The 14,540-nt window shown below is 57.5% G+C and overlaps 6 protein-coding genes across 6 annotated transcripts; 3 read left to right on the top strand and 3 right to left on the bottom strand.

Moving 5' to 3' along the window:
- Window positions 1-734: 734 nt before the first annotated feature.
- C8A04DRAFT_33096 (alkaline phosphatase D) lies at window positions 735-2,679 on the top strand (the record flags this gene model as incomplete). Its single annotated transcript, XM_062782329.1, has 3 exons — window positions 735-1,181; window positions 1,241-1,403; window positions 1,481-2,679. The coding sequence occupies 3 exons, from the start codon at window positions 735-737 to the stop codon at window positions 2,677-2,679; spliced, it is 1,809 nt and encodes a 602-aa protein (XP_062632787.1).
- Window positions 2,680-3,023: 344 nt separating this feature from the next.
- Window positions 3,024-4,275, bottom strand: C8A04DRAFT_33095 (uncharacterized protein; the record flags this gene model as incomplete). Its single annotated transcript, XM_062782328.1, has 2 exons — window positions 3,024-3,084; window positions 3,167-4,275. The coding sequence occupies 2 exons, from the start codon at window positions 4,273-4,275 to the stop codon at window positions 3,024-3,026; spliced, it is 1,170 nt and encodes a 389-aa protein (XP_062632786.1).
- A 453-nt stretch (window positions 4,276-4,728) lies between these two features.
- On the top strand, window positions 4,729-5,703 carry C8A04DRAFT_33094 (uncharacterized protein; the record flags this gene model as incomplete). Its single annotated transcript, XM_062782327.1, has 2 exons — window positions 4,729-4,925; window positions 5,010-5,703. 2 exons carry the CDS (start codon window positions 4,729-4,731, stop codon window positions 5,701-5,703), a joined length of 891 nt encoding a protein of 296 aa, XP_062632785.1.
- A 679-nt stretch (window positions 5,704-6,382) lies between these two features.
- On the bottom strand, window positions 6,383-8,905 carry C8A04DRAFT_40736 (uncharacterized protein; the record flags this gene model as incomplete). Its single annotated transcript, XM_062785045.1, has 4 exons — window positions 6,383-7,745; window positions 7,800-8,204; window positions 8,339-8,372; window positions 8,782-8,905. 4 exons carry the CDS (start codon window positions 8,903-8,905, stop codon window positions 6,383-6,385), a joined length of 1,926 nt encoding a protein of 641 aa, XP_062632784.1.
- An 830-nt stretch (window positions 8,906-9,735) lies between these two features.
- Window positions 9,736-11,253, top strand: C8A04DRAFT_33093 (uncharacterized protein; the record flags this gene model as incomplete). Its single annotated transcript, XM_062782326.1, has 3 exons — window positions 9,736-9,744; window positions 9,828-10,767; window positions 10,844-11,253. The coding sequence occupies 3 exons, from the start codon at window positions 9,736-9,738 to the stop codon at window positions 11,251-11,253; spliced, it is 1,359 nt and encodes a 452-aa protein (XP_062632783.1).
- Window positions 11,254-11,383: 130 nt separating this feature from the next.
- C8A04DRAFT_15885 (uncharacterized protein) lies at window positions 11,384-14,002 on the bottom strand (the record flags this gene model as incomplete). Its single annotated transcript, XM_062778651.1, has 4 exons — window positions 11,384-11,866; window positions 11,963-12,085; window positions 12,167-13,794; window positions 13,873-14,002. 4 exons carry the CDS (start codon window positions 14,000-14,002, stop codon window positions 11,384-11,386), a joined length of 2,364 nt encoding a protein of 787 aa, XP_062632782.1.
- Window positions 14,003-14,540: the final 538 nt, after the last annotated feature.

The following is a 14,540-nucleotide window of genomic DNA, read 5'->3' as shown; positions in this document are numbered from 1 at the left end:
ATGAGCCGTCCCAACGTGAAAGCGACACTCAATTGTACAACCCACCTCGCTTACACTTTACAAAACCAGTGACCACCCGCACCTGCAAACCAACCTTGTTATCCGCCGTCATCATTCCCTTTCTCCTAGACCGAGACCGACTTTGTAAAGTGGTACTCGGCAACGCCCGCAGGGCTGTGTCCACCACTGCAAGCCCGACCACTGCAAGCCCGCCCGCAACAACCGACATCCATGTATCTGCATGTGCATGTGTTTTTCCCTTCTCCCATTTCTCTCTGTTTTTCTCTCCCGCCAGCGAATTAATTACCCCCCTGCCCGGCCCGGCTGCATCCCCGAGACGCACTGCGAACTCGACGCGAGCGAGCGGCGCGCAGCGAAACATGTTGGGAATTGGCGGCCTCGTATTGGTCGAGACGACACCCCACGTGGGAGGTGCCAAGGTGGTATTTGGCGCACGTCAGGACGGCGGAATCGGGCAAGCTGGGTAATCCCCCGATGGAAGTTTTCGCTTCTGCCGCTTCTGCATGATGGGTCTGTTTGTTTTTGGGGGGGTTAAGCGGGTGGGTGTGTGGGTGTACCGAGGTCTGGGTAGCGACGGCGTCGGTTATGCTGTTCTGGGTGTGTGACCGGGAAGGGGGATGATATATTATGTATTCAGCCATACCCCCAAGGTAGATTAATGTCAGTAGTTCTTGGTGTTTTGGTAAGCGTGAGTCCAATAACGACCGAAGGCCATGCCCTCCCTCCTCACCCTCACGGCGACCGTCGCCCTAAGCGGCGCTCTCGTCCACGCCTCCTTCGACAACAACCTCGCCTACCGCAGCCCTTCGAACCGCCACCCGACGCTAGGCGTGTCCCTCTCCCACGTCTCCAAGCGCCATGTCCAAGCCGGCAGCAGCCTGTTCACCCCGGCCGAGGTCAACTTCACCCACGGCGTGGCCTCGGGCGATCCGTATGCTGACTCTGTGATCCTCTGGACGCGTCTCTCGCCTTTCCCCGGGACTGTGGCGTCGGATATTGTGCCAGAGGGGGTGGTGCCGATTTATGACCATGAGGAGGGGGCGCCGCCGTCGGATAAGGCCGCGTGTGTGGAGTACCGCGTTGCGACGGATGAGGGGTTGACGCAGGTTGTTGATCAGGGGAGGGCGTATACCACGAGTGATGTGGACTATACCGTGAAGGTACGCAGCTTTACACCCGGTATGGGGATCTCTCAAACTGATAAGATACACTCCCATAGTTCGAGGCCACCAATCTCCAACCCTTCACAACCTATTACTACCAATTCCACGTCTGCGACTCCTCCAAGACCAGCCCCGTCGGCCGCACCAAGACCATCCCGGCCCGCGACCAGCACGTCGACCGCAACATCAACCTCGCCGTCTACTCCTGCAGCAACTTCCGTGCGTCCCCTTCCCCCCCTTAATCCCAACCAACCTCCAAGAAGGAACCCCCCTACTAACACCCCCCCGCATAATAGCCGAAGGCTACTTCACCGCCTACCGGCAACCCGCCCTCAAAGACTCCGTCGACTACATCCTCCACCTCGGCGACTACATCTACGAGTACAAACCCTCCTCGTCCCTCCCCAACCGCAACCCCTCCCCCACAGACCACGAAACCTACACCCTCTCCGACTACCGCGCCCGTCTCGGCGCCTACCGCACCGACCCCGACCTCCTCCTCTCCCACGCCCGTTTTCCCTGGATCCCCGTCTGGGACGACCACGAAGTCGCCGACAATTCCTGGCGGAACGGTTCGACGGATTCGGATGGCCAAGTCTTCCGGGACAGGAAGAAGGCCGCTGTGAGAGGGTACTTTGAGTGGATGCCGATTCGCCAGGTGGCGATGGATGATTCGTTGAGGGTGTGGCGGGGTTTTGCGCTGGGGACGCTGATGGATGTGGTGATGCTGGATACGAGGCAGTATGATCGGGATGTGACGGTGATCGGGGGGATTGGCGGGGTGGTCGGGGGGAATAGTGGGCAGTTGGAGGAGGAGGTGGGGTGGGCGAATCGGACGCTGATGGGGTTTACGCAGGAGAAGTGGTTTTATGATCAGTTGCGGGAGTCGTCGGCGCGGGGCGCCGCGTGGAGGGTGGTGGGGAATCAAGTGGTGTTTAGTCGGTTGACGTTGGGGGTGTTGGGGAGTGAGCAGCCGTTTAATCGGGATCAGTGGGATGGGTATTTGGCGAATCGGGATCGGGTGTATCAGGCGTTGGAGGAAGGGAGGATTAATAATACGGTGATGTTGTCGGGGGATTCGCATGCCGCGTGGGTGTCGGATTTGGCGTGGTTGGGGAAGAGGGATTATGATGAGACGACGGGGGATGGGGCGTTTGGGGTGGAGTTGGCTGGTACCGCGGTGACGAGCAGTGGGTTTGTGCCGAGTTGGACGCCCAAGTTTGTGGCGAACGCGCTGTCGAAGCGGTTGATTGACAAGAACCCGGAGCTGCAGTGGCAGGAGTTGTATTACAGGGGGTATTTTGAGATGAGTGTTGGGTATGATGCAATCGTGGCTAAGTTTTGGGGTATTTCGAACATCAAGAAGCAGAACGGTGAGGAGGTGCTGTTGGCGGAGTTTTTGATTCGCAACGGGGAGAACCGGTTGGCGCGGAATCCGACTGTGGGAGGTGGAAAGGCGAAGGCGGGTGCGTTGAAGAATGGGAAGATTGAGTAGGAAGAGCCGTATCGACAGGTTTGGAGTACCTAATGTTGGGTTGGAGTAGATGTACCCTGTGAGGCTTAGATATAATTGGAAAATTGAGACCTGGATGGAATTGGAAATTGAAATCTTGACTCCATTGATTTAGAAGGAATCAAACCTCCTGGGCGTGGCTCGTGATATGAATATAAACTTCGCTTGAATACGCGAGATAAAAGTGCAAGCGGGAAAGCCCGTGCCAATATGGCCTTGAAGTATGGCCAAAGTCCTGGAAAAACCATGTAGTATAATCACCCTCCCTTATCCTTTGTCCCATCCAGGGTTCAGCGCCTCAAGCGCCCCCCAAACTCAAATAATGTCTAAACATCCGACCTATGCAGCTCAGGCAAGAGCTGAGCAGCCAGTTGGGCCGCGACAAAACTGGTTTCCGTCAGCATCTGCCCCTGATGGGATAACATTGATTGAAAGACAAACATAGTGAGATGAAGCTCTGGGGACCTACTCGGAATCCTCCTCCTCCTCGCCTTCGCCCTCTTGGTCCTGATCTCTGGCCGTAGCCGACGGACCCAATTGAAAATGCGAGTGTGAGTCGGACGGGCTCGGGTCCGCCGACTCATCGCCGTCGTTGTCCCGGTCGTGCTCATCACCCGCAGGTGTCTCTTTCTGCTCCTCTTGCTGTGGTGACTCGGTGCCCAGAGCAGACACCCCGCCCATGTCGGCATCGGGCTGGGGAAGACCCGTAGCGCGCAGTTTCGGGTCGACGGGCCCGTCTTGTTGGCGTGCCGACGACGATGATTTGGATTCCTCGCCCTGGTCACCGTTGGTCGCAGTAGGAGTAGTAGTCCCATCCGCATCGGCTGACCCATCCTCGCCCGAGGCCGGAGCCGGCAAAAGCTCCTTCGCCTTGCGCTTCCGATTCGGCCGACTGCCCGTATACAGCGAGCAAGACGAAGTATTATCAAACCACTTGCAGTTCGAGCAACTATCATGATAATACCCCGGCAGCACGCGACAAACCATAAACGGGCCCAGCGCCCCCTTCCCACGCTTCTCAACACACTGCGCACACGAAACCGCCGCGTCGTGGCCACGCGAGTGAATCAGCAGGCCATTGACGTAGCTCGGCCGCTGCGAAGCGATATGCTTGGCCGTGATCCAGCCCTGGACGAACAGGATGGTTTCGCGGCTGGCGAGGCGGAAGATGGTGCGCTGCGTGTCGTGCACCAAGGATTGCTCGGTCAGCGCGTCGCGGATGTTGATGCTCACTACGGGCACTGCCGGCTCGGTCTTGGCTGTGTTCCAGATCTTGACGAGTTCATTCTCTTCGTAGTCGGCGTCGCGCACCGTCGCGTTGGGACGGCCCGGGGGACGGCCACGGCGTTTCTTTGGGAACGCTCCTGGGGCCGGGGCCGAGGCGGCATCGGCCGGCGTGGCCGTGTCGGAGCCGGCCGGCGCGGACTGCTGCCGGGTATCTTGATGGACGCTGCCGGCGCTGTCTTCGGTGGTCGTAGTAGTCGTCGTCGTTGTAGGCTGGTTGTCCTGGTCAACGGCAGAATTGCCGACCTCTGACGCGTCGGCCATCGGGACGTCGCCAGCGACCGTCTCAGCCATCTCAAAACCCTTAGTTTCAAACGTCGTGAACAATGTCTTTCAACTTTGATAGCCGTGTGATTGCTACAAGAAAGCAATCACCGGGCGCGGCGATGGGCGTTTATTTTGTAGGCGTGCAAGCGTGATGCGACAGAAGGCTGGATTGGAGGATGCGAGAGCGAAGGTGGATCAGTCCAAATTTGGCTAGCGTGCTTTAAAAACACGCCCCTAGGCACCGGTGCACACCCCTACGTAATCGAGCACTGTGTTCGGCATTAGCCGAGAACTCGCAACGGCGCCGGCCTTCCTTTCGCAACCAACTCCCGCTCACGACATCCGCTGTATCCGTCCGGGCTGTCGTTTGAAAAGAACTCCACGACACAAAGGCCCAAAGAGCTTTGAACTTCTCTGGGTTGCGCAATCCCTGCACAGTCGACCTTGCGAGGCTACCCACCCCCAAACATAACCACCAGCATGTCGACTCCTAACGCCCTCCTCCTCCTCGCCGACCACATCAAGCTGTCGCTGCTTGAGCAAAAGCGCGCAAAGAACCTCCACCTCCGCCGCGACTCCCAAGATGGCCACATCTCCCGCTCGCTCGACCAGTTCCGCGAGGGCCTAGAGTCGATCGAGAAGGAACAATTGCGCCTCGAAGAAGCCGGCGAGGACTCGTACGCTCTCTCTCTCCCTCTCTCCTTTCCCCCCTCTCTCCCACCCCCCGTGTCTCCCTGTAGCCCCCGCTAACAACCCCCCAGAAAAGCCTCCGCCCTCAACGACACCCTCAAGTCCCTCCGCAAACAATACACCGACCTCACCTCCCAATTCACCGGCCACGCCTCCCCCACCTCCTCCTCCACCCTCACCCACCCTAACGACCCCTCTCTCGCCGCCGACTTTGCCCACGCCCAGTCCGGGCCCGACGACCAACCCCCGTCCCCCCCACCCGCCTCCACCAAACCATACCCCACCACCAAAAAAGCCGTCCGCTTCTCCTCCCCCGCCACCGACCTCGAATCCCAATCCCAATCCCAGCCCTACCGCGACGACCCATCCCCCGCTACCGGCGGCCGAGGCGGCAGCGCCTACATCGACGACGACACAGCCGGCTACCGGGACCACATAACCGCCTCCTCCCTCTCCAACACGCAAATCCACGCCTACCACCAATCGATCCTCTCCGAGCAAGACGCGCAACTCGACGCGCTCGGCGCGTCCATCTCCCGGCAGCGGGAGCTCTCGATGCGCATCGGCGACGAACTAGACGAGCACGTCTTGATGCTGGACGAGAGCGAGCGCGCGGCTACGAGGCAGGCGAATACATTGGAACGGGCGAGACGGCAGTTGGGACGGATTACGAGGGGCGCGGCGGAGAGTGGAGAAGGGAGGCAGTTGGTGGCGATTGTGGTTTTGATTGTTGTTTTGGTTTTGTTGATTGCTGTTTTGAAGTAAGGAGGGCACCTTCTCTTTTTACTTTTATCGGTTGGTTGGTTGGTTGGTTGGCCGTTTCTCGGTTATGCGAAAGCAAGCGAGTTAGTCTTGTTTGTGATGGATTCGAGACCAGTGCTATTGGGCTTTTTGGGGAGGGTTGTTTGAATAATTATAGTCATTATGTCTTGTCGACTAGTGCGCGTAGGATATGGGATAGGCGGTGGGGCGTTTGACGGGAGCGGAGGGATTTGAGATTTTGGCGTTTCGGTAGACTACGTATGCTTGTCATTCACTGTTTATTTCTCCTGCTACCTCAGTCAATCGTCTCTTCGCTGACTGTAGTTGTCTCCCGGCGAGTCCCAATTTACCGGCCGGCAACCCGGTAGATCGGTCGATAACAAGAAAGGTCACGTCTCAATCCCGCCAAATACCCGGCATTCTACTCAAGCAAGTAACAAATACGATTGAATTGATGCAGCTATATTGTTGACACTCAGGCTCTCACCCCATCAACTCCTTGCCACTACCACTCGACCGAAACATCGCTGCGCATCAAGATGTCACCTCTGTAATGCGTATCACCCGCCACTCCGTAAGTTGTGCTCCCCGCAACCTGATGTGTGTCGAAGCAAGTCAAGCAAGTAGCCTGCCAGTCTGCTCTTCCAACGACACCATCCAACAAGGAGAAGACCCGACTCAACTACCGGATAACCATGCCTTCCCGGTCGATCCCCTCTAGAAGCTCCAAAATCGGGCTCCCACCTAACACGCCCGCCACACCCTTCGTCCCCTTGCGTTCTGTAGTCCAGACTTCGTGGAACTTGACACTCTTGTCGCTGCAAGCGACAATTATGCAACCTTCCTTAGAACGGAGTCCGCGATTTGGCCTCTTCCCCTCCCTGTCGCCGGTCTCCCCCAGTTGGAGAGGCCCGCCTGTGTATGGGATCGCGTACAACGCGCGGTGCTCACCGACCCAAGGAATGGCCGCGACCTGGCGACACTCAGGCCATGAAAAGACGGCAATGCGGACCGGGTGGTCCGGGTGAGCGTAACCAAACGTTGCGGCAATCTCTCGTCGGGTTGTGGACCAGATGAGGCTCGTCACTTGGGCGGAAACAGAAATAGACGCTAAAGCCGTTCCTGACCCGGTGTGGAAAAAATGAATACACTTGTCGTTGGATCCTCCACCGGTTGCTACTAGGCTATCTTGCCACGGGCAAAATGCAATTGCCTTGACGGCAGCACTATGAGCCCACCGATGCTTGGCATCTCTAGGTCCAAGGTGAACTGCCGGATAATACGGGGCGTCTTGGGACATCTGGATCTCCGTTCGCGCCTCCGAAACCTCACTCAATCCTTGTGCTTGGGACTCTGATGGCCGTTCAGACTGTCGCTGCCCTGCTCCATGACGAACGGAACCTGCGTTGACTGCTTTGGCAGTCTCGAAGAGATAGCACACATTGTCGTTACCCCCGGTACAAAAGACATCCCCCGTTTTTGACCACGTCAGGCCACATATTTGTCGCGAATGAACCGAGATACGTGCCAGCAAGGTGATCTCGCCGGGCCAGTTGTGGCGGTCTACCTCCCATCGCGCCGGCCATTCGACGGCGTAGTAGTAGATGAGCCCGGAGTCGTCTCCGACCAAAAGGTCTTCATTTTTCACCGGAATGCCGCGATTGAAGTGACACCGAGATGGTCGCAGCGTGCATACCGGCTTCCAACTTACGCACGAGATCGGTGCCTGCTGAACAACGTCGAAACGTGGTCGCGGCGCTGACCGATATCCTGTTGACTCCGTTTCATCGTAAAGCGACATCAGACCGAAGGTTCCGTCGGATCGGCCGAATGCTAAGATGGCCCGGCATCCATCGGTAGATGAGAACGATAAGCTTGTTAGGTATGCGTCTGGGTCGCCCCCAGCATACAATAGTTGCACGCCGCGGGCCTCGGACCAGCCATACAGCAAATTCCCTAAGCCCACCGCCAAGGTACAAGTGGTGGGGGAGTACGCCAGGATAGAACAGTAAAAGTCATCACGCAAATTCGGAGCGTCAAGAACTCTATTGACATTAGCATCATGGATGCAACGCAGGCTCTGGCTTTGAAGAACTCACTTGAAGGGAGCAATGGGTAACGTGCGGTTTCCGAGCGGTTTTTGAGGTTTGGGAACAGGTCCGTCGTTGACCCATTCCGTACCCGTCCAGATCGACGGGACATAGCCAGGCCTTACGCAGCGATCGCCACGCCCAGTGGCAATGCCGATATCGAGGACGCGCTGAGCTTGATCGAGGCCAAGTGCTGCAGCAAGACGGGCCCTGTGTTTTTCTGCCTCCTCCTCGCTCCCCGCCCGAGTTGTGGGAAATGTGGTGCGAAATAGGGGTGCGTTTGTGCCACTCCTGACGAGTTGGCCTCGTCCGTTGTTAACTGCTGTCCCCCCTCGACCCGAGGTCCAGCCTGCGCCAGAATTGACCAGTGTGCCGTTCCCATCGATCCTATTCTGGTCTACCAACCCAAGAACACTTGCTCCTACATTTACATCAGCACAACGATCCGGAGAACCAGCCACCATCGCCTTAAACTAACCTTCATTCCGGCTAGCAACAACGTCAGCGCGAGGCCGCACGCGAGACCCTGAGCCAATAGGCGTCACCACCCTCCGGCGATAAACAAATGGGTCTTCACCAGCCCTACTGTGTCGAGTGAGCCTCTCGGTTGGTGTTAGTTCAGCGGGGGGCTTGCTGGTCCTGAACCGTTCAACGGAACTGACACTGTGTGACCTGTCCGGAATGAAACGGTCCAGATGCCGACGGGGTGTCCTGTTTGCGCTACGCCGACGTCCACTCGCATCCGGTAGGGAGTAAAATGACGGCGGCAGTATTGGGCGAGTTCTCGGCGGTGCTCGCTGTGGTAGCGTAACTGACCGTCTCAGGGGATCCCGTTCTTGGCGAGGTGGTGACGAGCCGAGCCGAAGAGACTCCGGATCTAAGAACGACCCCTCGCGATCACTGTCTAGAAACGGGTCCGAGTCTGAATGATTGCCGTCATAATAGTTCCGCAAGTCTGACAAGGGCTGTTCGTTTTCTTTATCCAACGTACCCGGCGACTGAGGCGTTGAGCCGGAGGATCCGTAGCCAGGGTCCAACGGGGTGGTGGGTTCCGACAGGCTGAACACGCGACGTTCACGACGGGTTGGAGGTCGGGGAGGTACTTTCGGAAGCATGATCCATAAACCGCCTGGTTCCTTTCCGAAGCCCAACTCATCAATGCCGTCTAAGTCGAACGAGATCGAAGGGCTTTCATTCGTCCAAGGCCGGGAAGAGAGCCACCGTCGAGACGACACGGGCGAGGCGACGAAGGCACCCGTCTCGACCCCAAGATGGTTGTTCAGCGAATCGTGAGGGTGGGCACCATGACAGACTGGGTGAAAGAATGTGGTCCCCGGTGTTTCCTTCTGTGTGCGTTCAATGGGGTCGGGCAATCCCAGCAGTGAGCTCGGGTCAGAGTTTGGTCACTGTGGTGGTTAGTACAATCGGTGTGTATCGATACTGACAATTGGCGTAGGAGATTTGAAGGATAATTTTAGTGACATAACAACGGCTTCTTCTCGATGGAGACGCACAAAAGTAAAAGGAAAGGCGTTCCTGAGGGCTCTGAGCTGCCATGGCAGGCTCGACCCAGGGACTCCATCAGTCAAGTAAGTCGTGGGAGACATGTTCAATGAGGAAGTGACGATGCTGGCCGAATCCGGCACCTGACTCCTAATTGGTGAACTGTATCCGGAAGGCACTTCCCACGGATTTCCCATTTGACTCTCAATCTAGCCCTCGGTCTTTAGTGGAAACAAATCCGTGGGAGTCATTACCATCTCAGGTTGTTTGTTACATGGAAAGGGGAAACGAGCGAAAGGTCGAAGTCAGCGCAGGGTTAGGGTTGAGCCTCCGTTCGTGAACCCCACGCCCTCCCCTGTCCGTCGTCGCTGTCGTCATCCCCGTCGCCATCCCCTCACCAGCTCTTCTCACAACCCTCAGAGTGTGTCTTGAACGAAAGATCATGGCCGACGTAAGGACACCACCCATTCCCCATGCCACATTTCTTCCCACAACCCAGTCAGAATATTGACTGATAGTCAAGCACGGACACAGCACGGCGGATCGCAACACGGCATAGCCCGCACCTCGCGCGTGCGCACCGAAGAGCAGAGACAGCGCGACCTCGGGCGCATCGCCAAATACCGCGAACTCGAGGACCAGGCGCGCGCACTCGCGTCCCGAGGCGAGCACAGCACGCCGGAGCTGTTCCAAATCACGACCAAACTCCTGCGCCTCAACCCGGAATACTACACAATATGGAACGCCCGCAGGCGCTGCCTAATCTCTGGTTCATTCTCCAACTCATCAGCTGGGTCCTCGCGCTCGAAGGGGTCGTCGACTACTTCTGCTACACCCAATACAGCGCCTTCTTCCGCCAAATGCTCGTCCCCATCCTCGGCCACGACCCCGCCAGGCCCCGGCCCCCAGACAGCTGGGAAGAGTGGTACAACAGCTGACGATGCTGGGGACGAAGCCTCGAATCCTATCGAGAACCATGAAGCTACGCCAACACCGGCCGAGGCAAAAGCTCCCGCTGCCGAAGCTACCCAAACCACCGAAGCCACCGAAGCACAAGACCTCTCGGTCATCAAATCCGAGCTAGCATTCACCATCCCATTGCTCCTCGAATCTCCCAAATGCTACTGGATCTGGAGCTACCGTCTCTGGATCCTCGAACAAGCCATCGCCCGGCTCCCCGCCAGGCAAGCCCGCAAAGTATGGGAAGAAGAACTAGGCCTTGTCTCGATGATGCTCGGTCGCGACCGGCGTAACTTCCACGCGTGGGGGTACCGCCGGCACGTCGTTGATCAACTCGAGAGCACAGCCCTCCACGGGAGCAGCATGGTCGAGACCGAGTTTGCGTACACCGACAGCATGATCAAGACAGACCTGTCGAATTTCTCGGCGTGGCATAGGCGCAGCCGGCTGATCCCGCGACTGCTGGAGGAGAGGGGCGCCGATGCACAGACGAGGAGAGAGTTTTTCAATCAGGGTATGTAATGAGTCTCTTCCCTTTGCACACCTCGCATCTCCACGTTTCGTTAGACCAACCACTAACACCCCCCCAGAACTTGAACTCATCCACAACGCCCTCAACGTCGGCCCCGAAGACCAATCCCTTTGGTACTACCACCAATTCCTCGTCCTCAATCTCGTCTCACCCAACCAACCCAACCCAACCACCCCATCCCAAGCACTCATCGTGCCTGATCTCCCCCTCGCCGACCGTATCGGGTACCTGACCTCAGAGATCAACCTGATCGATGAGCTGCTAGAAGACTACGACGACGTCAAGTCGATATATGAGGCGCTGTTTGAGTATAGGCTGTACCAGACGCAACTAGAGGGGAGACAGCCGGATGAGAGGGAAAAGGAGGAGTTGGCAAGGTGGTTGGGGAAGTTGAAGCAGTTGGATCCGATGCGGAGTGGGCGGTGGGCAGACTTGGAAAAGGAGGTGGGGTTGGGGGTGTATATGTGATGAAAATGAAAGACAACGAAGCCATATGATCAAAGGACCATCCAGCCCTCCGCTGTGCTTGTGTTTTGTCATGTCGTGAAACGGGGTATACTCTATTCTAGCCGCATCACCCCAGTGAACACCGCCTATTTCATCTCCCTCTTCTTATTGAACCCTTTCCCAACCTCCCCGCTCGTCTACTTAACCCCCTCTTCCCCAAAACAACCCCCCTCCACCCCCTCCTCCCCATCCTCCGCCACCCCATCCGACTCACACTCAACAACTCCCCATCCACCTTCCGATACCGAATCTGCCAACGCAACCACTCGTCCAGACCCGGCAGACCGATACCAAGTGTCGGCAGTGCTAGCAGGTACAGTCGCCCGTCTTCCTTCGCGAGGGCCTTGATGTGTCGCTCCCAGGCGAGTCGCTGGGCGTGCTTTGCTGACATGGTGCGGCTGCGGTATTGGGCGAGGAATTGGGTTTCGAGTTTGTTGTCGGTGGAGTTGGGTGGGGTGGGGGTGATCCAGGTGTTGGGTGTGGTCTCGGGCGTCGTATTGGGTGTCGTGTTGGGTGTCGTGTCGGTAATGTTTATGTTGGGAGCAGTAGTAGTTGTTGTTATAGTCGTAGAGTCCTCGGTCATTGTGGAAGGTTGGTTATCGTCCCCGGGTATGGCCCCTTCCACACCGTTGCCATTACTTTCCGATTCCGTTTGTATCGTCTCATCCACCCAGGAATCATCCCACCACCCCTCACCACGTAACAGCCGTGAGACATCAATCGTAGCATAAATAGCCGGCAACGTAAACCGGGTCTTGCCTGGTGCGTGCCGTCCTAACAGAGCCATCAACGTCTTCCCAGGATCCGCTCCCTTATCAGTTCCAGTGGCATTACCAAATCCTTCGCCCACTCCCATTGTCGACCCGTGACCGACCCCTTCTTTCCCTTTTCCTTGCTCAGCATCCTTTCTGTGGCCCTCGGTGAGCGCCTCCCGAAACGGCTTCAAGTGTTCCGGCTCCAGGGGCATGACCTGCACACGACACGGCAACCGATGCAGTAAGCTAATCCAGAAACGGCCATCATACTGGCGGAACTCAGTCCAGACCTTAACCTTCCAGTGGACCGGGTCACGCGCGACACGCCGAGCAAAGGGCAACTCGTTGAAGGTGGTGGTTGGCCGCGGGATGTTTGACGGGTGTGGAGCACGGGCGAGAAACCAGCGTTGTGCAGATGAATGTGTAAAAGGTGGGAAAGAGGTGGATGTCGGGTTAGGAAGGGGTGTAAACAGGACGGAGCAGATAACGTAGGGTTTCGGGGGCGGTGCTGGCGATCCCAGGCAAAGGTTCGGGAAAAGCATGGAGACGAGATGCGAGAGCTGCGCGGGTTGGCTGAGCTCGCGCTCTGGCGTGACCATGGTGATGAGACGGCGGAGAAAGATGGCTGCAATATGGCGGTAGTGGGCAACGCGGCGCTCTCTGGCTGTTGCCGATGTAGATGATCGACGTGGGACCGTGGGGAAGATGAACTGGGGGAGAGTGACGGAGACGGTGCCGGCGTTGGCCGAGAACTCGTGGATGAAAAGGTTCTCAAATAGCCGTTCGGCCTCGTCTTCGGCCGTCAGAACTCGCGTACGGCATCGCGCGGCAAGACGGAGAATGGCCGGTTTCTGCAAGGCCTCGGGTAGTTTGTAGTTCCTGTGCATGTGGCGGACAGCGTTGCGCAAGGTCAATGTTTGGTCCGTATTTGTGTGGTCCTCGAACCAAGGCACGTTGTTCTCAACACATGTCGCGACGAGTCTGTCCTTACTGAACTGGAGAAGCGGCCGGTATACCATAACACCCCCATCCTCGGTGTCCAACGGCACAATGCTGGGAATACGTTTCGCCCGTTTGCCCACGCCGCTAAATTCCTCCAAGTAAGCCGTAGCGACTTCCGTCTTAACGCCCTCTTCGATCTCACGCGCAATGACGGCAGGATCAGCCTGGTGACGGAGTTCTCTCTTCAGAATCCGTCGCTCTGCGTTATTTGGGGCGGCAGCATAAAGACCGCCTCCTTTTCGCTCCTGATCCGCAAATCCACTCTGGTACACCCGATGCAAGTCGTAACATTCCGGTATATCCGTCGCTGGGCGCATCCCCTGCAGCCCTCGATACCCATGACCGGAAAGCAGCCTCATCAGAACCGTTTCGTACTGGTCATCCTCATGGTGTGCCGTAAGCAGCGCGGCAATGTTTCCCTCGCTGCAGAACACGCCCAGCCGACGGTAACGATGGTATCGAGCCAACGTCTCGATATTCGGTAGATCATTGGGGTTTGTGCCCCGCGGGAGCACCTCCTCCCAACGGATTTTGTACACCGCAGACCTGAGGCCGAGCTGCCTCACGGCCGAGGTCACTTTGTCGGCTTCCTCGGTGCTGCCTTCCCGCAAGCAGTGATTGACAGTGATGCCGACGGGGGTGCTCACGGGATGATCGGCCACGAGAGCCCAATGGTCCACGGATCGGATTTTAGAGCAGAGGAAGGCCAGGGCCATGGAGTCCACTCCGCCGCTCACGGCAAGGGCTGTTGTTCATGTTAGTGCTACGGTCCAGGTCACGAACAAAAAAAAGGGGCTGCAAAATAAAATCAATAAATAATTACCAATGGGCCGGTGCGTGCGCGATCGCGCATGGGCAAATCGCGGGGGACATGTCGCCCGCAGAGCTTCAACAAACTCATGGGGAGTAATAGCCCGCGCGCCGCGGTGAAGGACGGGCGCTGTCGTGGTCATTCCATGCAAGGCGGGCCGGTGTTCTCATCCGATGCGAGACCTCCAAAATGCAAATTCTAATGTTTGAGTTTCATCGTTTGCGTTGTTGATGGAGGGGTCGAATTGGCGCTCCAGCGCTGCAGGAACAGTGGAAACGGCCCGGAACGAGCCACTAAAATATGGCCCGAGCGCCAAGCCAGAGCCCCTGGCCATGACCTCACAGCGGGGTCCAGGGGTTGCCTGCCGCAGCGGGGCTCTCTCTGCGGGACCGGAGCTCAGCTCACCAGCACATCAGACCGGCCAAAAAAATTGAACACCAAACATCCAATCTCTAAAGAAGCACGCGAGGCACATCCACTCGCCCACCACGACGCAGCAATGATCCGGTGACCCATCACTCCGTGTATACCGACCACACAAACCTCCCCCCGGGCCATTGACCCTCCCTGTCCACCCGAACCTCCAAATCACAGCCCCGAACCGAGACCCGACGGAACCCGAGAATTAGTCACGCACCATCTTCACGATAACCCCCCCAAGACTCATAACCGACCCCCCC

The sequence above is a fragment of the Dichotomopilus funicola genome, assembly GCF_033296635.1.
Source record: "Dichotomopilus funicola strain CBS 141.50 unplaced genomic scaffold C8A04scaffold_111, whole genome shotgun sequence".
In the NCBI taxonomy this organism is placed as follows: domain Eukaryota; kingdom Fungi; phylum Ascomycota; class Sordariomycetes; order Sordariales; family Chaetomiaceae; genus Dichotomopilus; species Dichotomopilus funicola.
The sequence above is the reverse complement of the archived record's forward strand: the minus strand, read 5'-3'. Positions and strand labels throughout refer to the sequence as shown.